The 23,927-nt window shown below is 38.7% G+C and overlaps 1 protein-coding gene across 2 annotated transcripts in view; it reads right to left on the reverse strand.

Annotated features, from left to right (window-relative positions):
- tnksa (tankyrase, TRF1-interacting ankyrin-related ADP-ribose polymerase a) overlaps nt 1–23,927 on the reverse strand; it is a 90,442-nt gene that overhangs the window by 13,570 nt on the left and 52,945 nt on the right. Inside the window, exons 6-18 of one of the 2 annotated variants that reach the window (XM_057359501.1) lie at nt 18,563–18,583; nt 17,206–17,300; nt 16,361–16,427; nt 14,934–15,120; nt 13,276–13,397; nt 12,871–12,962; nt 12,678–12,756; nt 8,456–8,627; nt 8,290–8,369; nt 5,750–5,895; nt 5,427–5,592; nt 4,249–4,468; nt 895–1,004 (exon numbers count right to left, since the gene is read on the reverse strand). In XM_057359501.1, coding sequence (XP_057215484.1) covers nt 895–1,004; nt 4,249–4,468; nt 5,427–5,592; nt 5,750–5,895; nt 8,290–8,369; nt 8,456–8,627; nt 12,678–12,756; nt 12,871–12,962; nt 13,276–13,397; nt 14,934–15,120; nt 16,361–16,427; nt 17,206–17,300; nt 18,563–18,583 — 1,557 coding nt within the window. The remainder of the gene's footprint in view (nt 1–894; nt 1,005–4,248; nt 4,469–5,426; nt 5,593–5,749; nt 5,896–8,289; nt 8,370–8,455; nt 8,628–12,677; nt 12,757–12,870; nt 12,963–13,275; nt 13,398–14,933; nt 15,121–16,360; nt 16,428–17,205; nt 17,301–18,562; nt 18,584–23,927) is intronic. The other variant, XM_057359502.1, reaches the window with a different exon arrangement.

Below are 23,927 nucleotides of genomic sequence, written 5' to 3' on the forward strand. Positions count from 1 at the left end.
AGCCAAAATGTCGCCAAGTTAGAATTGTTGCTATCTTTTAGCAACTAATTCATTAAAATCACTAATGTGTATTACATAAGTACTGATTACTGTATTTCTATGTACCATTTAAACCAAAACAGTTACGAATTGTAGCTTTAAATACAATCAATTCACATATTTTTAAAAATACATTGAAAAAGTTACATTACTGGAAAAGCTAGTTATTTAAAAATCAACTGAACTGTTGCTAAAAAAATATGTTAAAAATGATGCCAATAGCATTGCTGCTATTTTAGCTACTGATTTATCAAATCACTATTTCTTATATAAACGATCATTATTTCTATGTAGAGTGAAAACGTACGATTACTGGAAAAGTTCAAAGGTAAAAATGTCGCCAAGTTAGCACTGCTGCAATTTTTAGCTACTCCCTTGACATAACTGCTGCTTTTACACAGAATTATCTCAGTCTTAAATTGTTTGGGAATAACAGTAGAAGTGAAACCACCTGAAAAAATCATGAGAGAAGCTCTGCATTAAAAGTGCATAACCCAAAAACCTCTAAACCACCGCGCAAACACTCTCTACCATCCCTAACATTCACAACTGCATTACATACAGCCACACACCTCAGAAAAATGAAAACAAAGTGCTATATTGAAACACAAAAGGGGTTCAGGTTAGGCTTAGCTCGTTCTACAAGGAAAAAAGCTCCGCATCTGGTTTGCAGAAACACAGACATATTATTCAGCGTTTACATCTGTTTGTGGCTGTGTGAGGTTCTCAGCACACTGTTCCCAGCCCCACCTGACACGACACCGGAGGCCTGACATGTGTTGACTTAACAGATGTCTGTATGTCGTCCCTGTCACACGAAGACACATTCTTCCGTTTAGTTCTTGCTGCACTCACCCCGTAAGAGGCCGCGTTGTGGAGAGGAATAAGGCCACCTTTGTCCTGCGCATTGACATCTGCGCCATGCTCAAGTAAATAGTCCGCCACCTCCAGATTATTATAGCCAGCTGTGGAGAAACAGATGCGGAGACATGTAAATAAACAACATCTATAACATCTGCCCGCAAACCATCTGGTTTCATTAAACTGAGTTCACTTACCCATATCAGCTCTGTTGCAAAACCTAGTACGTTGTCTCAATTAGCGTTAGAAATTTGGGTTCTAAAGCAACATTGTGTACATTTTTCACAGAGCGGACAATCCCATAATGCACTGCAACACTCCAAAGACGGTGCGCATGAAGCATTACAAATGACAATTATAAATTGAAATTTTTCATTCATATAAATAGTTGAAAACTGCAAGAAAAATTAATGACCATTTTATGGTTTCCTACCACTAATTCATTGTTACTCTCTGTTCAGATTCTTAGGTCCTGTGGAGCCAAGTTAGTGAAGGTTCTCGAGTTCACATTGTCTTCTTCTGCCATAAGGGCTGGGTCCATGGTGCCATTATTTTCCGCTTCAGCAGTCTTTGCTTGGCTTCTTTCCTTCTTCCCCTGAGTTCCAGACACACATGGGTGGCCAGAGGAGCGTCTCTAATCAAAGCCCTCATCATTACAGGCTACAGGGCCCTCATAATGCACAAACCCAACCCTGAGAACATCACTAATGAGAACATGCTCTCTGTCTCACACACACACACTCAACTGTGTCTTCTGTGCTGATCTAAACACTGTCCTCTAATTATCCAAAGCACTTTTTGGTGCCATTTCTCACTTTTTACTTTTTATTTTCTGACTTAATTTCCTAATTCGTCAGCCCAGGTTGACAAGGCAAGTTAAAGGGATAGTTCACCCAAAAATAAAGATTCTGTCATCATTTACTCACCATCTTGTCATTTCAAACCTGTATGACTTTCTTTCTTATGAAGAACATAAAAGAAGATATTTGGAAGAATGTTGGAAACGGAACAAAGGCTGTACCTAGTCACTTCTATTGAACAGACACAAAACCAATGCAAGTCAATGGGTACCACCGTTGTTTGGTTACCAACACTGTTCAAAACATCTTTTACAAGTTGGAAATGACATGAGGGTGAGTAAATAATGACACAATTTTCATTTATTTTTACCATCCCTTTAAATGCATTTTACATCATATACTGTACACAACTATATTCAAGAGTAAATCATTTGTGATTTTTAAGGTCCTACTTTGGTTTATGCAGTGTCCAACAACAAGTTTACGTAGATACAAGCTGTAAAAACACTTTCATTTTCTAATAATAGCCAGTTATTATTACCTTATTTCTTGACTGACTCTCAAATGATTCTAATCCCCTCCTATCTGTCAGCCTACTCTGATCTGATTGGTCAGATGGTCTAGTCTGCTATGATTGGTCTATTTCGTGCAGTGTCGCAAATGGAACGTAGGCGGGCATTACACGGAGTGACGCAAATCCGACCCGGAAATGAAATTAGGATCACAGACGACTCGTTCGCGTGATTCAGAGTCGACTCCTTTTTTTGCCAATAACAGACGGCTTACATTCACACACGGCAACATTACACACTGCATGAAATGTCATTTTAAGGACATTGTAATTTTTTACTCTTTAATAATGTCTTTGTTCACTTTTACATATGTGGTGGATGTTTGTATAAAGAAATTATAATGACATTAAATTAATTAAATTAACATGAATAATAATAAATATGAATACATTTTTTAACACATAAATATAATAAATAAGTACTTCGGAAAACCTGGCAACAGTATTAAGTTATTCCTCATAGCACTCTGATTGGTCGTAATTAAAATCACCTCACGTGATTGGTCAATCGTAAATGGCAGCTACGAAACAATACATACTATCAGTCGTGCATGACATGCTTGGCAAGCGGAGCTACTTTCCCCGCAGTCTTCATCTTTCCACCTCTTTCCCATTGAAAATTAACCGCAGCTCGCTTTATCCGTGGCAAAGCGGCGGTTATGTTTCTCCCCGCAGGCAAACAGCATACGAGCGACGTGTTCTCTAGGCGGGGGTCACACGCCGTGTTAGTCACAGCCCATCGCGCGCTGGTGGAAATGGTGTACGTGTGCTAGCTGAGGCAAAAGTGTGTGCGTGTATCTGCCTGATGGTTAGGGCCATCACCCACCTGCTGCCGGCCTGGCCTAGCAAGAGAAGTGAACTGACCGGAGCTCTCTCTCCATCTGCTCAATGACATTTGCTGATCTGTGCTGTTCTGCGCACCGTATGTGTCCTGCTATGAGTCGGTAGCGTGGCTGTAGTACGAATGCTGTTGGAGTCGCCGCCTTCTTACCTGGAGAGCGAGAGGTTGATTGTTCTAACATCTAACAAAAAATTGTGTGTAATGTTTTTGAGCCTCTAAGTCCAGCTGGATCTCAAAGAGCGCTTTTTTAACAAGTGATTGTTCCCGTGTTACCCATTTTGCCTATCCGGCTATGAACCGAGTCTCTTAGATCTATTTTAGTTGCACTGCTTGTCACCGAGCATGTTGCTGTGCGTTATGGGATTGCCTCAAGAAGAACACCAATGATGCTGTCTATACATTTTGCCAAAAGAAGATTATCAAGATGTAACCACACAAAGTGTGTCAACTAATATTATTTTAGAGCAAAACAGACGCAAAAATACAGAACACACTATCAAGTCAATCATTCAATGCATCAAAACAAAGCGACGGCCATTTATGCCACTCGTACAATCCAATAAAAGTGCATCGCTGGCCAAATTGATTTATGCTGTTAAAATCAATACTAACAAGACTAAATAAGTCGCCACAAACAGGCCTTTTTAAACAGTCCTACGGTGTGGTCTATTTACTTCAGATTGATGCCCAAAAAACTATTATATAAATACAAAGAACACCCATAAATAGGATAGCAGTGGCTCACATAAAGGATTATTCTGACTAAGACTTTCTCACACACACAAACCTCACTGAGAATATTGTTGTGCATGTAAATGTTGGTGAGGTATGAACAGCGTGGAAGACTTAGACAGATTGAATATTTGGCAGGAGAGCTTTTGAATCCCCGCCTGGAAGCCAAGCTTACACAGAGCTAAGAAAGGGATGAAAGCCAAGAATTAATTCAACATGTCCCTTTTTTCTTGCCTTCTGGGTTCCCTTGCCTCGCCTCTGGGGTGGGATGATATCTTACACGCCTTTGTAGCCGCAATTCTCTGGATGGGGCTACAGCTTGATTTTCCATTTGAAAGAGAGAACTGCTCTGGTTTCTGTGCTGAAAGCGGCGGCTCGGAATGCTGGAAATAATTTTTCATTACCTGCCAGGTGCAGGGGAGTGGAGTTGCGCCCCTGCGTATCTCTGCAGTTGATGTTCTCCAAGCTGCACAGTTTTTGGACCCGGGCCAGGCAGCCTTTTTTGGCGGCGTCCAAAAGCGCTGCATCTCCCCTCAGCAAGTCCTGGATATCTGTGTCTCCCTCCTTCACCATATCCAGCGGAGTGTTTCCATCCCGATTCTTCTTGGTGGGGTCTGCTCCGTGCTGGAGGAGATAAGGACAGAGAGCATGGATCAACGGAGACTTGACATTGACTTGGATACGTGATACATGTAATGTAGGGTTCAAATATATTATTTTCTCTCAGCTTGATATGTAAAACAACTCTAAGCGTAGCTTAGAGACAATATCAAAACTTGTGACAAGTGAAACCAGTCTGACTTGGCATACTTCAACTTTAAGAAGTGTTTAAAGGGATAGTTCTCCCAAAAATGAAAATTCTGTCATCATTTACTCATCCTCTTGTCATTTTGAACCTGTATGACTCTTTCTTCTTTAGAACACAAAAGAAGATATATTTGAAGAAACTCGGAAGCCAAACAGCGCCGGCACCCATTCACTTCTATTGTATGGACACAAAACCAATACAAGTGAATGGTTAACAACATTCTTCAAAATATCTTCTTCTCTGAACTAGCTCTTTAATAGCTATCATTAATATTTTAGAAAAGCATAAAGTTTCATTCACATCTCTGCAAAACTGACCTTCCTAAACCAAATCAAACACATTCCTAACCAAACAGCTGTTTAACCAGAATAAAAGAATACAGATCACTCTTCCAAATTTCTTTTTACGACCGCTCTTGCAAATATAGATTCTGAGAATGTACAATGTTCTTTCCTGCAGTTTCTAACAAAAAAACAAAGAGAGCTTCAGCACTTCCATTTCAGGAACCAAAGTGAGATGTGTGTTTAAGGGGAACGCGCACGTTCCTCGCAGCTTTGAACCCGACAGTGGCAGTTACCCGAGGTGCGATGAAAGCAGACATGGCAGTAAACCCGACGTCTTCTCACCACATTTAAAAAAACTTTACACAGCGATAAAAACCGTTAACAACCCCAGGCCATGTCAGATATCTTGAGAAAGAAGTCACTAGAATGAACAAGTATGCCAAGTGACGTGAAGAGGAAGCGATGCAGGAGCGTGTGCGCGTGTCAGTACCTTCAGAAGCAGTTTGCAGATCTCGTATTTGCTCTTAGCCGCGGCTTCATGCAACGGGGTGAACTTCCACAGATCGGCAACGTTGACGGAAGCGCCGTGCCTCACCAGGAGCTCCGCTACCTCGTAATGTCCATACGAGCAGGCATTATGCAGAGGCACCAAACCACTGCGGGGAGAGAGAGAGAGCGAGAGATAAGTAGAGAAAGATAAATGGTGACAGGACGATTATAGTTTATCTCCTATTGCTGGATAAACCATGAGCTGAATGTTAATGAGACACAACTTAGAGAATTCTAGATAAATAGCAGACGAGTCAAGCTCACCCTTTATCTTTGGCGTGGACGTCTGCGCCGTGGTGCAGCAGGTACTCCACCACAGCCACTCGATTGTAGCCGGCGGCGAAGTGGAGCGGCGTGGAGTGTCGGCCCTCCAGGTCTCGACAGTTCACATTCTGAGGGGAGCAAAGTTGCTGTACGAGAAAAAACAAAATCATGTGTTTGTGTGATGCGACCGAATCTGTGTTAGTTTAACTTGCATAAAACATAAAATGCTAATGTTCACAGTTTATACAGATAGATGATTTACTGTCGTGTTTAAATACAAGTACTAATTGCATTAATATTTGATATTTGCTTTTATAGGTTACCAGGCCAGAATTATAACAAGCACCAGTGGAGATTTTGATAACTTGCCTGACAAAACTCTAATTGGTGTTCTGATCTAATTAGTTTATGCATAATGAGGCATTCAGATAATGAGGATCTGATCGTATCAAAGGCATCCATCCCATCCAGATGCATTTGTAATCTCTCTCTAAACTCTCTTCAGACATGTGCCAGCAATCAAAAGTTTCAGATCATTTGACTGAATTTATATTTCTCCGGATTTAAAAATTCTTTTGATATAAAAGGCTTAAAGCCAGTTCACACAAGTTTTAAAAAATCGGTGTAAATTTAAGAGAACAGCTGAATCCACACAACACCTAAAAGGTAGGAAGGAACGATCATTGGGAACGGGTTACGTACGTGACATTTTCAGACAAAACTTGAAATATAAATTCTCAGATAATGTATTTATTACCAATATATAGAATAACTCTTGATATTTTATTAAAACCCTGATGATAGAGTCCAAACATGAGAAAAATATCAGTCTTTGCACAAGTTTTCTATTTTAAAAGAGAGAAAAATGCTACGTATGTAGCAAAAATGACACACGTTGTTGAGAGACAACATACTTCGTAGGATTCTGTGGATTAAAATGTGCAACCCAGAAGCAATAATACCCAACAAATTGAGAAGGGATGGCTCTTTAAAAGACAACAAAATATTGTTTTAATTTACATGTGCCCATTTATGAGGAATATGGACCGTTATGAATGTGACATTTCAATTAACCGAGTATGGAAAACGGTGCTTTAAAAACACAAAAAATGCTTTAAAAAACTTCAAGAGAGACTTCACATGGATATTTGAACCACCAAATATTGACATCTGACCTATCAGTATGGTGAACACCATAAAAACGTATTTGTTTCATCTTAAATTAGCAATTTGCATGGAATTGACACTAACGTTGTCTGTTAGTGTTGACCCACATATAGTTTTTTTGTAGTTATCTTTATTGTCATCATTCTTGGTGTAAACATGTCTTTATGCATAAATGCTTAAAATTGGTAATCAGCTCCATTACAAACACATTTTTTTGAATTTAGATTTGAAGTGGATAGTGGCCACCAACAAGTGTCCAGCACCCATGAGGCTTATATGCAGTTATAATGTAGAGAAAACTGTAACTACTTTGAAAAAGCTACGATATAAGACACCTAAATTACTTTCATTTGTTTGTTACCTTATTGATGACTTCAATATTATTCTTAAAAGGTGGAAAATAAACAACAGCTATGTGTGTCGTCATGATTTTGCCTGGTAGCATATGAAATGGGACACTGTGTTTGTGTGTGTCTGGGACACAAGGGCTTGCTCAGCATTTCTCTCCAAAGCACACACTGCTGAAACACAAGCAGGTCAGTTTTTCCTACAATCGTAACCTTATTCAAGGTCACACATAACAAACAAACACAATTACAGCACGCATCCTGCAAACTGCGTCCTTGAACACGTCCACTGGCTGGGATGAAGCAACTATGCCTATTGGATTGTTTTAACCCAAAACACTCATATAAAATTCAAAATCCATAACTGCAGATAGAGTTTTATCCCAATGTAACCCGGAGCTGTTGTGTGCCCTCAACAATGAAAAAAGAAAACGGGGTCTTCAAAAAGTATCTCAAGTTGTTACACAGTTGAAGAGAGTCCATATTTATTTCTAAATATTTGATATCAACCATGTTTTTTAAGTTAGGGATGTGCACATGTTCGTAGATTTGTCTGGTCTTTCAAAAGCCCTGAAAAACAGGGTCGATAAGACAGCAGATTATACAAGATCACACAGCCCTTCAATAGACTAACTGACAGCAGCTATATTTGCTTTTTTACAAAACTATAGTAATCCTCACAAAACCCAAATAAAACCAATAAGACCCTGCCATCAATGTATTATGTATAAGCTAATAACAGTAACATTGCTAACAGCGAACAATCTGAAGTCAGACAGCAATTGTCTGAGAATTTACAGCAAAGTGCTGCGATTTTGCTACACAAGTGGTGCTTTAGGTTTTAAAGGGAATGAAGATTGTTTCAGTGTACTAAGAGTACTGCATGTTAAAGCACAGTATACTAAAATCGCTAAAGTGTCTTGTCTAACACTGTCACTAACAAAAATTAAAGCGATTTACTTTATTCAGACCAATTTAGCTGAACACCGATGGCAAATGAGTCAAAAGATCCAAAGCATCTCTCACCTTCACAGTGTCCAAGTCTCCAGCTTTCGCTGCTTCTAAAAGTCTATAATCCACATCTGAGTTCCTCACTGGAATGTTTTCTAGAAAACACAAACAATTTAATCATAAACACATGTAATGGAGATCAAAGCCAAAACACAACAGAACACGAAAATTCGCTCCATACCGTTCAGAATCTGTTGCACAGCTTCGTTTCCCATCTGCGCGGCCGTGAAGCCCTGCAGAGAGACGATGGCCGGGTCGGCTCCATAACTCAACAGCAGCCTGCACGTCTGCAAGTGTCCAGCCAGAGCCGCTCGATGCAATGCCGTCTGGCCCAGTGTGTCTACGGCATTAATCTGTACACACACATGGAGAGAGTTGGCCAGAAGTGAGCTGTGTGAATTACGGGCAGTGAAATGCACATCTGAACGCAGCCCACCGAGCAGGATTGTAGCAGTAAGTAAACTTGGCCTGTTTTAAAATGAACACAAACATGAATTAAAAAGACAAGCCCTTGGGAAACAATAGCGCTTCTTCAAAGACTGTCAACATAGCGCAGCCAAGAAAGAAAGAGATCAAGTGCATAATTGTGAGCGTGTATTATGTCTGGTTGAGCAACGCACATGTACAGTAAACGTGTGTGGATGTAATAGAGATGCTTTGAAAGGGATCATTTTTATTTAACTATAAACAATATAATTTTTTTATGATATTTAAAAAATATATCAATAATGAAGTCATGTAAAATATTAAACAGACAAGAATAGAGATAAGGCTATATTACAATACTTAAAATAAAACAAAATTCAGACACAAACATGGTTGTAAATAAATATTTGAATTTTGATTAATTTTAATTATTGTAATATATCTTTATTACCTCTATTTTTATGTATATTTTGTATTTGTATTATTCATGTATTTTGTTATTGCAATATATCTTTATTTTCATGTATATTTTGGATTTATATCATTTATTTATCTATTTATTTATGTATATTTTGTATTTATAGAATTTATTAATTTATATTGTTTGATTTTAATCTTAATTACCGCTATTTTTAACGTATAATTTGTATTTATATTATTTATTTATTATAATATTTTAATTGTTGCAGTATATCGTATCTCTAGTTTGTAATGCATATTTTGTATTTATATTTAGTTAGTTAGTTTTATTTTAACTATTGTAATATATCTTATTTATATCTATGTTAATGTATATTTTGTATTTTTATAAATTATTTACCTTACAACCATGTTTGGATGTGGTTTAAAATGTCCTATATATATTTATATTTTATGTAGATTTTCATGTTTATAAGATGCAACATTATTTTAATTGTATTTATATTATATATATTTGGTGCCATTCAGAATACAATCTAAACAAATCAAGAGTCTATTGTATCAAAAAGTGCTTTTGCTGCCTATCTAAACAAACCTATAAAAAGCAGATGAGTTCTTCAGCTAACAAGCAGCCTACACTCATTAGCCCATGAGTTTACTTCACATGGCTTTATTCTTCACGCGTCCTGGCTCGTTTATTAACACAATGCTACAGTACCATCTGTTTACCGGTGCCCACATGGCCTGTAAACACTGTCTAGTTACAATGGCCTCTTGTATTTGAACCTCCAGCCTGACTAATTATCCAGTCCATTAATGTCACTTACGTCTGATGCAGACCCAGTCGCTGGAGTTTGGCAGCGAGCTGGGTCACAACACCAGTTAAGGATCGGCAGCGTTTCCGCCCGGCAATGTCGAAACAGATGGACACAGATGATAGAATGATGGAATTCGGGTTATAGCGGGTAACACTCGGTATATTTATCATGCAGAAGAGCCAGAACACGGGAGCAGGGGAGGACGTCTTTGAAAATGAAGCTGCTGTAAACAAACAGCATCGATGAAAAGGACCTCTGGATAATAAAACCTTGCGTGAAAGTAGGACACGCAAGTTTGATAACCGGGAAGCCCCTTTAGATGCATTCTCAGCTCAAAAGCAGCAGACGGTGGATGCGATTATTTACAGGAGCGCTGGCTCCCCGGTCTCTCGGCTGAAGAATAGCTGATCGGACCTGATGCTCTCAGCCAAGACGAGAGCTGAATGCCTGATCAGTTAGTCGATGCTTATCTGATTTGGCTCTCTGAAAGAGCTTCATTGATCTGGAAGTCTTTTACCCCTCTCTCCACTGTAGAGGTAATGACATGACTGATGTAGCTCGTAAACGGCCTCCAGTTTCTCTGACATAGCCCAGCTGTGCGACCGAGGCGGCGGTCAGTTTACCTATTCGGTTTCACTGGAAAAAACATGGACGCTGTGCTCACAGGCTCGCAATACTAACCTTTAAACTGTATTGAAGAAATATTGCTGTTCAAATACACTTGAAATAGCCAAATAGCTATCAGGTACGAAAACAGAATGCTTTTTAAAGTGATAGTTCACCCAAAAATGAAAATTCTTCAATTATTCAATTTACTGGATACAACGGAAGTTTCTCAATTCCAAGAACGGACTTGTGTTCTTGTGGAGACCGGTGTTGCGAGGCAGCCTCGGAAGAACGAACTTGGATGGACGCGCCGCAGTGACTTCTGGGACTTCAAGCGATAGGCGCACAAGGCTGCATACGATGCATCCTTGATATCGAGAACACATCAGGGTACTTTCATGCGTTCTCTGTTCTTGAGTATTGGAACTGGACTTTGATGGTTATTGATGATGTAGAGCGAGAACACGAGGACACAAGACCGCTGAAGAACGCATATTGAGAAACGCGTGGGCGTGCTTTTCCGGGAGAATTGTCCAAAAAAGGACTAAGAAAAGTTGTTACGAAACGGATTTTCATGTTCGAAAAAAACTTTCCGAAACCTATACGAATGCTGGGGGAGAGCATTGAGCACAGAAATACTACGTCCAACTCGTTTTTTGACAAGCCAGCACGTTTAACATTGTAAAGCAGTCAGAATGCATGAAACACTGTGGCACCCCACCTTTAAGTTACCGACATGGCGACATTTGAAATGAGTGCAAGGATCTCCTTGTTTACCCTTTAATTTAGTTAAAATAGCTAGAATTTACATTTTTGGGTGAACACTTCTTGTAAAAGATTGGTTCCTTTAAAAAGAAAACTAATCTTTACTCACCATCATATTAATATTAAAGCGGCCCTAACACACGTGGTTTCTGCCAATCTCATATTAATCTTGAGTACCTATAGAGTAGTATTGCATACTTCATATCTTCGAAGAGTATTTAGTTTGATCACATTTATAAATGATAGATACAGCTGTACGATTACTTCCGAAAGCATACGGCGTGTGCAGGGGGAGGGGTAGGCTGAACTAAATTGCCAACAAAACACAGACATCAGTTTCACTCACCGCATGCGGTTCATGTCCGGCATCTTTTAGCGCTGGGACAGCTCCATATATCAGTTTCAAACGATCTCCAAATCCAGCGTTATATCCACCGTGTATATAACATTCATCACCCAAATGCAGTGAACAAACAAACACCTGAACTTCACGAACGTATGCTCTCTCTCTCTCTCTCTCTCTCTCTCTCTCTCTCTCTCTCTCTCTCTCCTGCACACAAGTGAAAGTGACGTCTGCGCATGCTCCTTCTCCTGCTCTCCTTGCTGCCACGTGGGCGTGCCGCGTGCTTTTCCGGGAGAATTGTCCAATAAGGGACTAAGAAAAGTTGTTACGAAACAGTTTTATATGTTCAAAAAAAACTTTCTGAACCTGTTCGATCGCTGGGGGAGTGTATCGAGCACAGAAATACTACGTAATACGCCCAACTCGTTTTTTGACAAGTTGATCATGTTAAGCATGAGAAGACAGCACGTTTAACATTGTAAAGAAGTCAGAATGCACGCCACAACGTTGCAGCACCCCTTTAATGTTCAATAATTTTGTTGGACTATACCTTTGATTAGAAACATATAAGAATTTAATGTAATATAATCCATGAGCCCTTTTTAACTCAAATCCAATTCTCGAAAGCACTGATAAGCATGCAAATAACACTTATGAACAACTAAACTGAGGAGAATTTTTGCTGAGTTAGCACCGTTCGTTGTTCATTTTCATCGACCGCACACCAAGTTAAATGTGACAGAAATGCTGCTCCACTGAACAGATTTTTCTCGGTTGAGGAGAGGCGCTCATATTATACACTTATTCTTACTCTTATTGTGTTCACCGAGTTCCATTTATAGTGTTATCAACCTTTCAAGCTCAAAAACGGCTTTAAAACAAATAAATGTTGACAGAATTTCATTTTAGGGTGACCTATACCTTTAAGGCAGAGTATACAGCTTTGAGAGGTGGATTGCGAGTGTCAGGTGTGTGTGAACCGTGAATACAGTGATGTGTTGCATCTCCACAGGGAACAGATGTACCTTCGCCCCATGTTTCTGCAGCACCTCAATAATGTCATTGTGCGCCCGTTCTGCTGCCACATGGAGAGGCGTCATGAAACTGCTCAGGGAGAAACAAGATAAGAGAGAAGCAGAGGGGAGATCAGACACTAAAAAACCTCAGTATGAATCTCCACTGGATGAACTTGAACGACTTAAAGGCACAGTCACTCACTCTTTGTTCTTTTCGATGACGTTGGCTCCTTTCCGTAGCAGCAGTTCAGCAACCTGTTTTCTTTTCGGGTGGGGTGAGGCGACGGCACAGTGCTGAAAGTGTTACAGAAGTGTTACAGAATACCTTGAAGGAACAGCGCACCCCTAAATGTCATTTCGTTTTATTCTATCATTCGCTCCAAACCTGTACATTCGCAGTAATATTTTTATGACTTAAACATCATGACACCAAGCTATTTAGTGCTCTCATTATTATATGAAAAAAGAAAATCTGATGGGTTTGGAACGACAGGATATGAGCATATATGACAGAATTTCCCTTTTTTGGTTGAACTGCTCATTTAAAATATGCTTTTATCTGATCTCTCATCCACATGATCTTTGAAGTCAATCAGCGGGAGCTCACCAGTGCTGTCTCATGCGTCTGCGGGTGCTTGAAGTTGATGATCTCCAGAGCCAGGGTCTTTTTCACCTTTGTCATATCTGCCTCCCGTGCGGCCTGGAGCAGAGAGTGACCCTTAAACTCGTCTGGAATGGAGGAAAAGAGAGAGATGATGTAAGAAGCTCCAACAGAAGCCAGTGGTAGACATAACAAGTCAAGACAAAGTGTGAAAAATGTAATTGAAGCTTCACAGCTGTAATGCAATCTGGCATTTTGACAGCATAATTTACAGTCAGGATATTCATATGACTGAACCATTTGACCTGATCGAATGGATTTGGTGTGCTCATTCTTGCATTAAATGCATTCTATCTGTTACCCTTTGCTCAGTAAAAACATCCATCTACACAGTGTTCTGTGTTATTATTACTGCTAATAAAAATTTAAAACCCTGACTCGCTTTTATTAAACAATAAAATACCACTAGATAGAAATGTAAAAGCTGTTAAATTGATAAAATCACAAGACTCGCTATTTGTCAGTTACTATCAGCATCTATCGGTTACATTTTAATATAAGAGCCTAAAAATACTAAAACAAAAACCAAGAAAACCAAATAAACTAAAACCTAAAGCTAGAATATATGCTGTCTTTGCGAAACCTCGGATGTTTAAATTTGTTGTTTTTCAAGAAATGGAACAAATACTGTATTTTTTTAAATGATTAAATACTGCGTTGTCAAAGTTGGCAAGCACTTTTGAATACTTTTCATAAAGGGTGACAAATAATGATTTGTCTGTGTACCTTGCATATTAGTTTTGCATTTATAAACACATAGACAAAGTACATTTACATATTTAAGAAAAATATAAAAATAAATGTTTGGTAAATATAAATAAATAAACCTAAATATTTCCTAAATATATATACATGTATGTGTATGTCTTAGTGTTTATAAATACAAATTAGCATGCAAAGTACACAGACAAATATTTTGTAAACACAACCTTTCATTCTGGATGTGATTAATCGCAATTAATCGCTTGACAGCCCTAATAATTATTATAATTACAATAATACTTAAGACATTTAAAATGATAATGGCCCGACTCTTAGAAAACATGTTTTTATTTCTACAGCTACATTTACTCATTTCCCCGACACATTTATTCAAAGCGACTCAAAAAGGGTTAGGGATAAAACAACTAAAGCAAGCGAACAAGAAAGAAATTGCTTGTCTCATAAAATACACCTGCAAAGCTCAAAAAACCCGAACCCAAATTCCACATAAAAGAAAATCTTCACAAAGCAGGTTTCAGACAGAACTGCACTACCTCGCCCCACATCGAGAAGCCAGATGGAGAATTCACAGTCAAAAAAAGTGCGGATGTCACCTGCCAACCTCATCAGCACGCTGGAGCTCAGCCTCAACAGCGTCTGAATAATCTCGAATGAGAATACTGTACATTTAAAACAGTCTTTTTTTAAACCTTGAAGTGTCTGTCTCTGTGCCAAGAGGAACGTGGCAGGAACAATCAGCACCGATTGGCTTTTGGCTCACTTGCAAGGTGAAAGAGGATGCGTGTTATGGGCTTTGATGTTACTTATGCTACGAAGTGTTGGAAGATCCTGGTCTGTTGCCTTTGCATTTCTCTTGAGCAAAACCGTTAAAATGTACTCACATGTGAGCCTCTCTTTGAGCTCTGGGGTCGGGGCCATGTCCACCGCGCTCTTCCCATGACAGTTGACCAGCGTGGGGTCAGCTCCATGACTTAGCAGTAGCGAACAAACCTCCACGCGATTCTTCGAGGCAGCCTCGTGCAAAGGGGTGAACTGCCATAGGTCCATGGCGTTGACGCACGCTCCGTGCTGCAGAAAAAAACATTCAAGGTGAGATGAGGACTAAATTACAAAGCAAGGAAGTTACCAATTCGGAGGCTCTGATTCATTTTCGGATACGTTGAGAACATTGCACGGTTCTGCTTGAGCGGCTACAGCAGTTTTAGAATCGATTATGAATTTCTATCTACAGAGGAGTCTGCTATGCACCAGAAGCTGAGTTAATAGCACTGTGGGAAAAGAATATATAACGCTTTTTTCGAAAATGGCAGCTTTCCAGGAGCGAGACATCAGCTTGCTCTTGTAGGCTAGGGTAAATAGTACTAAAAGATTAAAGCTTGCGATTTGCAAGATTCTGTGGTTAAAAATAAACAAAAACAATCTGACATAATCCAAAACACTGACAAAATTCACATTTAGAAGATCTCTCACGTCCATCAAAAAGAAAAACGATTTTTATGACATCATTATGCACTTCCAATTTTTCTGACCAATCAAAAGCCATGAGGAACCTCAAGATATCGCTGCAGAAACACATTTACTCTGGGTATGATTAATTGACTTTTTGATCATTGCACAGGCCATTTAATCTGATCTAAAGATTCACAGGGCTTAAGCAGATATGAGGAACTGCTGATATCATGAGAAGCTCTCCTGGGGGCAGGAGCACACAGTGTGCGACTCTGCTGCCGAATCTAGACTTTGTTCAGGAGACAGGTGGGCCGCTCCGCAGGGCTCTGTTGACACAGCAAGCGTGCTAGAACACACAGTGAGTATAGCATCCCATGTAGCCGTTTTGTAAACAATAGGAATCTGGGCCAGTTAAAGGCCATATTCGATGGATTTTTTTGGGCTCGGTGGAGAGCTTCTGTTTGCATTGAGACAAACTGAACCCAGGACAGGACATGCAGAATAATGTAACGTTCAGAAATACAGGATGTTCAGGGGGTGACCTTCTACCTTGAATGTGAGGTAAAGCATGTTAGGCTTTGGAGTCAACCCAGTTAAGGAAATAAACACAGGAACTTTCCAGCAAAAGACAGTAAAATGATTAATGTAGAATGACAAGAAAAACTCAATTAATATTGTACTAAACACATCCCTAAGCTCCTAAACTAATTACAAAATGTTTATTGAAAAAATAAAATGATTCAAATAAGCTCCTACATATATATATCAAGGCAAAAATTCAAGTTTAGTACCAGTTCTTGTGATCAACAGGTCACACATTAAAATACACAACACCCACAACCACTTTTTCAGTTCGTACCTTCAGCAGTAGCTCTGTAACTTCATAGTGTCCATACGAGCAAGCGTTGTGTAAAGGAACAAGACCACTAAAAATCAAAAGAACAGCAAAATAAATTAAAAAAACTATTATTGTACTCTTCTGAAAAGTAGAATACACATTATTGTTAAAAAAATTATGGGATTAAAAGTCTGATAAAAAGACAAGAAAACATTTCTGCAAATTCGAGACAAATTTTAAGTTTTGATTTGTTTTCATTGAATTTTTACGTGCTCTGTATTTTTCAGACCTCAAATACTGCAAAGAAAACAAGTTCATATTCACTTTTAAGCATTACAACAATAATATTTGTACATGTATTTAGGAAAAGTTAAAACAATATTTTTTATGTGATAACATTTTCATCACAGTGCCTTTGTCACTCCTGAGGTTTAATTTTTTTGAAATTGAACAGTCACTGGACTGGAATGGCCACAATACATTTAGAAATGCTGATTACATGAAAATTTGGAATGGTATCTTAATTTTGTTCAGAGGCTGTACAGCCAATAAAATGTATAGTAGAAAATGTTGCATCTAATATAAAAGTGGTTTTTATATTCTGTTCTCAAACTTTTTGTGGTTCTCAAACTTTTTGGTTGTAAGGCCCCCTTTTTGTAGAGTGCATCGCTTTGTGGCTCCCCAAATAAAAACGTAGAATTTTCATGAAACCAAAAACAAATTCTGTTATACAATGCTGGAACGGCAATACTTCTGGTTGGTGAATTTCTATATTTCATATAACACCACAAAATCTGTGCTCCCCCTGGATCCATCTTGGGTCCCCAGTTTGAGAACCACTGATATGAAAAATAAGCCACCCTTACCCTTTATCCTTGGCATGAACATCAGCGCCATGTTGCAGCAGAAGCTGAACTATCCGGACCCGGTTGTATCCAGCCGCCAGGTGCAGTGGAGTGGACTAGAGGAAAAAACAGAGGTAAACCAAGCGAAACTGTAAGATCTAAAGGAATCCTGCAAGACATCACATGATACCCCTCTCTGTTATGCTTCTTAAGCAGTCTTAATGCAGCTGTTTTTATCTTTTCTGATACCAAACTGCCCGGAGACCAAGGGAAGTCTTGGTTTGTCGAACACGTGAGCAGTTTCTCCCCCAGGATAAGCAAAGCTCATGACTGAACTTTGCCGTAAGAAAGTCACACTTCATTACAGCTTTGCAGCTTGAGGACTTGCCTGACAATCCAAGCCTGCGCAAGTGTTTCTGTCTCACTGAGAGAGACTAAGTATCAAAATACAAGCTAACATAAGAACAGGGTACCAACACCATATATTTGTGTGTAGAAAAACAGCCTATAACCAAAGTTCCCACAACACACTGCACATACGTTTATATAAACAGGTGACTATACTTTGAGAGTGAATTTATGAAAGTAAATGATATTCCTGTCTCAAGGCAACAAAATGAAACAAGTAGATAGGTCAAATTAAAAGGATAGTAAAACATTTGCTCAAACATCAAATCAGAACGTAATCAGTTGCTTAAGATGTCAAGCATTCATGCATTCAGCATTCAACAACAAAACATAAAACCTAGAGAAGACATGACGATCGAATACAATCGAATGAGACGAGAATCAGGTGGCACAAACCAAATCAAATGAAGGTCATTAAGGTCTCTTATGAAACGCGACAAGGCACACGAGAGTAAACCATGACAATGATGTATTGATATGAGCGAAGCACAATGTGCGAACGCCATGTGTTCCTGCGCCGTCTCCAGCGGTACACACGGATCATTCGCCATACAGCTGAAAGTGCACTAAACAATGAAAAATCAATCAAAAAGAAATTGGAAAACTTCAAACTGTGCCCTTCTGTGGCAAAGTAATGATAACAAAATGAAGCGAAGAGCTTTTGCGGACATGCACGAAAAAGACGAGAAACAAGCCGTGTGAAAGTGTGAGTGATGGGGTAGAAGGGGTACAGTATATTAGCCCTCGCTTGTCAAGCACGACGGATTCGAACCCCTTTTTTTACAGAGGGTTCACACCAGGATTAACCCCTTAACACCTGCACCCAGTTTTACTGGAATGAAAATGACCAATCAAAACAATAAGAAAGTATATGCATAATATAATGTAAAATAAAACCTAAGAAATATTATTCAACCAAAAGGGAATGAATGCAAACAAGCTCAGGACGTTTACTGAAGAAACGACTTACCAGCATTTTTTGAGATGTTGACTGACAATGTTGCCAGAATGACAAATAAAAACAAAACAAAAACAAAAAACACAAATAATGACATAATGATAGCATTATGTTATTCTGGCACATTCTCTTAATGATTTCTTGTCACTTTATAAGGAACATATGGCTCTTTGTCAGTAAACTCAATGTACAAAGCACTAAAGCTGACTGGAACTGTAATTTTAATAGCGGGAGGATATGTGAAGAGAGCGCGGCAGTCTATCTTTCTCTTTACTCGCAGGGGAGTTTGGACTGTCTTGATAAAAGAGTAGGTGCCAATTCGATGGCACTCAACCAAAACTCATTTCAGGCGGCTGTGACTGAGAGACCGCACATGTGCCGCAGGCTTTGTGATTCATCCTGTGGCAGAACACTGAGGTCTGCTGACGTCGGCTTTGATCGGCCACTGAATTTGTATAATTGGTTAAAAAAGCAAAAATAGCAGATCAAACGAACAATGATTTCAAAGGGTGCAGACGAAAATCTGTACTTATTTCTAGTCATCAAAAACAAACATTTAATTGAATACATTTAATTCCTAACAGTGAAATATAGCAAAGGTGCATATCGCAATGTTTGCAATAGCTAAATAATAACAATATCTGGGGGGGTTTCACTTCACGGTTGTTGTGACCAAAAACTCGTTGCCAGTATTATCACGGTATCTGTTGCGCTGGTTTTTTTTAATAAAAATGAACAAATGACGCTATCAGTCAAATTAATCTTTAATATTGTTTATTTTGTGTTTTCTTTTTTGCCCAACAAATCACAAAAAAAATGTGAGTGTAGCGAAACTCTGTAACCACTGTGGCTCTTAAGGCAACGGGTGTTTAATTGTTTACGATATCATCATGGGTGTAGAATTAACACGGTATCGTGGCTTTAATATCGCGGCTATTGTGCATGCCGCTATACTGTGGCACCCTCAATTTGAATACTCCAAAATATTGTAAAAGTTGATCATCAATCAAAAACAATGTAAAACATGTATCTGATTATACATTTCAGTATTTAAATACATTTTAATATGGTTTAAATCTTTTTTATGTGCACAAGTTCTCGCAAATCACATTTTTATTCAATATCATGCAGCGCTACTGCTGACTAGTGTTGTCACGATACCACATTTTTTACTTCGATACAATACCTAAGAAAAGTATTTTGATACCAATACTAAATCGATACCATGAAAAAAGAACATACAGGAAGTAATTAAATAAAAAATGATGAAACAAATAACTTAAAATTCTGTTATTTTATTTTTTACTCTTACAACTTACACTGTGTTCCTGCCTTGCTTTTTGAGCATGTCTTCCCCCTTATTTTAAAAATAACATGTCACCACACAGACCTACATATGAGTGTCAGGTATCCATCTATGATACAGTCCTAAACGTGAACCTGTCTCAGTGTTTGCTGTCTGCTAAGGTGAAACGAGAAAATAAACTGTTTAAATTTAAACGAATCTACATAAATACTAGCTAAGACCTTAAAGCATGTTAAATTCATTCACTTCAATACATTACAATTCATTAAAAAACATTACATAATGCATTCTGACATGAACTAACAATAAATCTCTTTTATAGCATTTATTAATTTGTTTATGTAACTTAATACAAATCTAGTTGTTTATTCATATTAGTCCATTGATAAATGTTAACAAATACAACTGTTAATATTTTAAATTGATTGAAATATGTATAACATAATTAAATATTTATTATATCCGTTGTAATGAACCATTATGATGAATACGTGCTGAGTACCCATTATTACTTCATGTTAGCCAACTCATTTTTAGAAATGGAACTAGTTGTAAAGCGTTATCAATGCTGGTAATGTTGGCCAGCGCAAATACGAGGAAAGAAAGTTGTACGTGTCCACTGACTGAAGAGAGCGCTGAGAGCACATGCGGGCACACATACGGCTGCCACAAATGGATGCATTTCAGGATGCGTTTTCACTGAAACGCGCGCGTCATTAAAGTACCGGTACCGAATAAATGAGAAATTGGCATCGTTTTAACAGAAGGATATCGTGGTACTTTTCTAGTACCGTGCAGCGCTACTGCTGACCATGTAAAAATTGAAACAATTGTTTACAGTTTTTGTTTAGATTGACAGTATTTAATGTATGGATTAAATGCAAGTTTGAACCAATAAAATAAGATAAACATAATAAGTCAGAACGCTCCCGAAATGTTTCTCTATACGATTAAGTCCGCTTTAAAAGGGGATTAGTTGCTGAATTTATCTCAACAAAATTCAGATCGTACTCTTAGAAAGATTATATTCTTAATCTCATTAGACATCACGGATCTATTTTGGTATCAAGGTCAACCTACTATACATCTACTACATACATCTGTGTACTAAACATCAAGGCTGATGTTTCTTATACTTCCCATAAAGCATTAATTTCACACTAAAACAAACAAATAAAATAGACTACCCTTGAGGTAAATACTCTGTGGAAAAACAATTATTTGAGGATATCTGGCATGAAGAGAATCCTGAATCTTGCATGTGCATCGAGTCATAAGGTTGAATCACCATGGCGACGCAGTCATACAAGTAGCCATGGCTACGCTCAATCATTCTGGCCTTTCCTGCCAATCTGTCCTCCCTCCAGAAATCAGGCAGGCCTAACAGAAAGGACAGACACATCCTTGCGAAATGAAAAGTAAAACAGAGGAATGGCATCTTAACTGTAGGCTATCAAATCTGATTCGCGCACAGGCTCGCCATCAATTTTTTAGAGAGCCCGACGCAACACAGAAGAATTGCTGTCTCACTCGAGAGCTGTTCCTTTTGAATCACATAAGATGAATGTGTTGCCTAAAGATGTATGGCTGGAAATATTACCCCCTACATACTCCAGTTAGCAACATCTCGACACACCATATTGCTATAATCAACAACCTTTCTAGCTGTAAGGTTTATGCTTTGAACAGATTGAGCTGGGTCACGCGTTACAGCGTCCTCACGGGCACATGATAAACCCAGAAATTGTACTTTTATGATTAATTGCTGAACTGTCTCTAAGCTTAGTCGGGGGGAATTCTGAACACAGAGTATTGGCAGTGTATTTGATCATGACATGAAACTTCATTCAGATGCTGTCAGAAAGACACAGGTCCATGTGAACTGGATCCACACAGATGATTTCTTATAGAAGACGACAGTAAAACAATGTGGCAGTGTTGCCCTTTCACCAACGCACCCTGAAGCGTATGAGACAGGCAGTGCGCAGGTCACTCAAATGTGAAAGTGCTCGGGTAACTCTGCTCAGTCAAACACAAGCAGCCATAAAAAAAAGAAATTACTGAACAGTGAAGTCAGTCAGACTGCATAAACACAGAGCAAACTGACTAGCTCCGCTCCTAAACCAAGCTACACATGCAATGCACCGATAAACCATATATAACCATATATTGTTATAAGTAAAAAAATAATAATATATAAATAAATAATATACTGTAAGTAATATAAAACAATCAATAAATAATATAAAATAATATATAAATAAAATCGATATAAATAATCTATATATAAGTAAAAATGTACATGCCCTCACACCGTGTCAACACCGGATGCTGCGCGATGCGACAAGAGACAATAGAACGTGCATTAGAACCCATTATAATTGTAAATTTTGTCCACACCGGACATGGCGCGGTGCGACAAACAAGCCATGCGTCGCCACGCCGCGTCCGGTATAGACACAGTGTTAGGAAAATAAACATTAGTTAAGTTAAATAAATAATGTTTTTATTAAATGACGATCCATGTTTCTGTGGGTTGACTACTTAATTTGATTTACTATGTTTTCCTTACATTTTTTTACTTGTTACTGCAGTGAGACCATAGTAAATTTGTTACTATGGTTTTACTACAAATAAAGAAACTACAGGAATAGATATAAAGGGACCGTTCCCCCAAAAATGACTTTCATCATTTATTCACCCTCATGTCATTCCAAACCTGTATGATATTTTTTCTTCTACAGAACACAAAAGAAGATATTGTTAAAAAAATGATGGTAACCAACCAACATTGGCCCCATTGACATCCATTGTATGGACACAAAACACAAACATTTCTCAAAATATCTTCTTCTGTGTTACACACAAGAGTCATATGTAGATTTTATTGCATATGGGTGAATAAATTATGACCATTTTTGTTTGGGGGCATTTTTCTTATTAAACCATGTTTTAACAATATTAACTTTGAGTAAACAAACAAAACACCCCCCAAAAACCTCCAGAAATAACCGAGAGATTGTTTAAATTGTTCTGTGCTGACCAAATCTTAAACCATGACGAAGTCTTTCCATTGCTGAAGGTGGTTTTGAATAGCTAACATTAAGACACGGCTCCATTTCCAAAAGAAATAATGTATGTCAAAAACAAAGAGCCAGCAGGAGGAGGATGAAGAGAAAGTGTGTTTTTCCTGTGTGTGTGTGTTTTTCATCAGTGCAGAAATATCCCTTTGTCTGTGATTTCTTGCCACGGAAGAATTGTGACCTGTAACCATGCCAACGGTGAGTGCTTCTCCACGGTTGTTGCCATGACTGCGGTACATGCTATAACTAGTGTGAAATCTGTGTGGATCAAGCCTTTAAAAACAGTGCATTGCCGGAGTAAGTAACCCTTTAGTGCACCTTCGTTTGCGCAGATTTACGCATGACGGTGTCAAAATGGCTTGACGATCGCTTAAGCATCATGTTAAAGCAAACATAAGGTCCAGCGAGAGGAGTCACCGTAGCTGAAGGGAGGGGAGCACACTAATGCTTGTTACACGCCAAGTGAATCAATAAGAAATTACCCATTTCTAAGCCCGCCGAACAAAAAAATACACTCTTATAGAGGCTTCATAATCAAAGAACAGCCCGGTTCATCTGTCCTAATCACAATATTACAATCCCCACCCCCCATTGAAGATGGTCCCGATGGAACACAGAAGGCGCTAACAACCAGAGCGTCCGGCGGGACGCTATTTCGAATCACGCCGTCAAGGGTTCAAGTTTTCCCGGGAGTCGTTTTCTGAAAAGCAAAGACAAATAGGTGCGCGATAATTAACTGCAATAATGTCTGTGTGTGAGTGAGAAGCAGAGGTTAAGCGATAAAGGCACAACAAGAGCTTCATAAACACCAAAGCTGCGCTCCTACCCTCCACCTACGTTCCTACGGGGGTGCGGATTTGTTGTGCGAAGAGGGCCTCGAACAGACGCTCAAACAGACGACGAAATTTTCCGAAATCTCCATAAATATGCAAATCAAAAAGAAAGAAAAGTTGTGACTGAATGAACATGCTCAAAAGCAATCATTGCG

The sequence above is a fragment of the Triplophysa rosa genome, linkage group LG19 (genome assembly GCF_024868665.1).
Source record: "Triplophysa rosa linkage group LG19, Trosa_1v2, whole genome shotgun sequence".
Lineage (NCBI taxonomy): Eukaryota > Metazoa > Chordata > Actinopteri > Cypriniformes > Nemacheilidae > Triplophysa > Triplophysa rosa.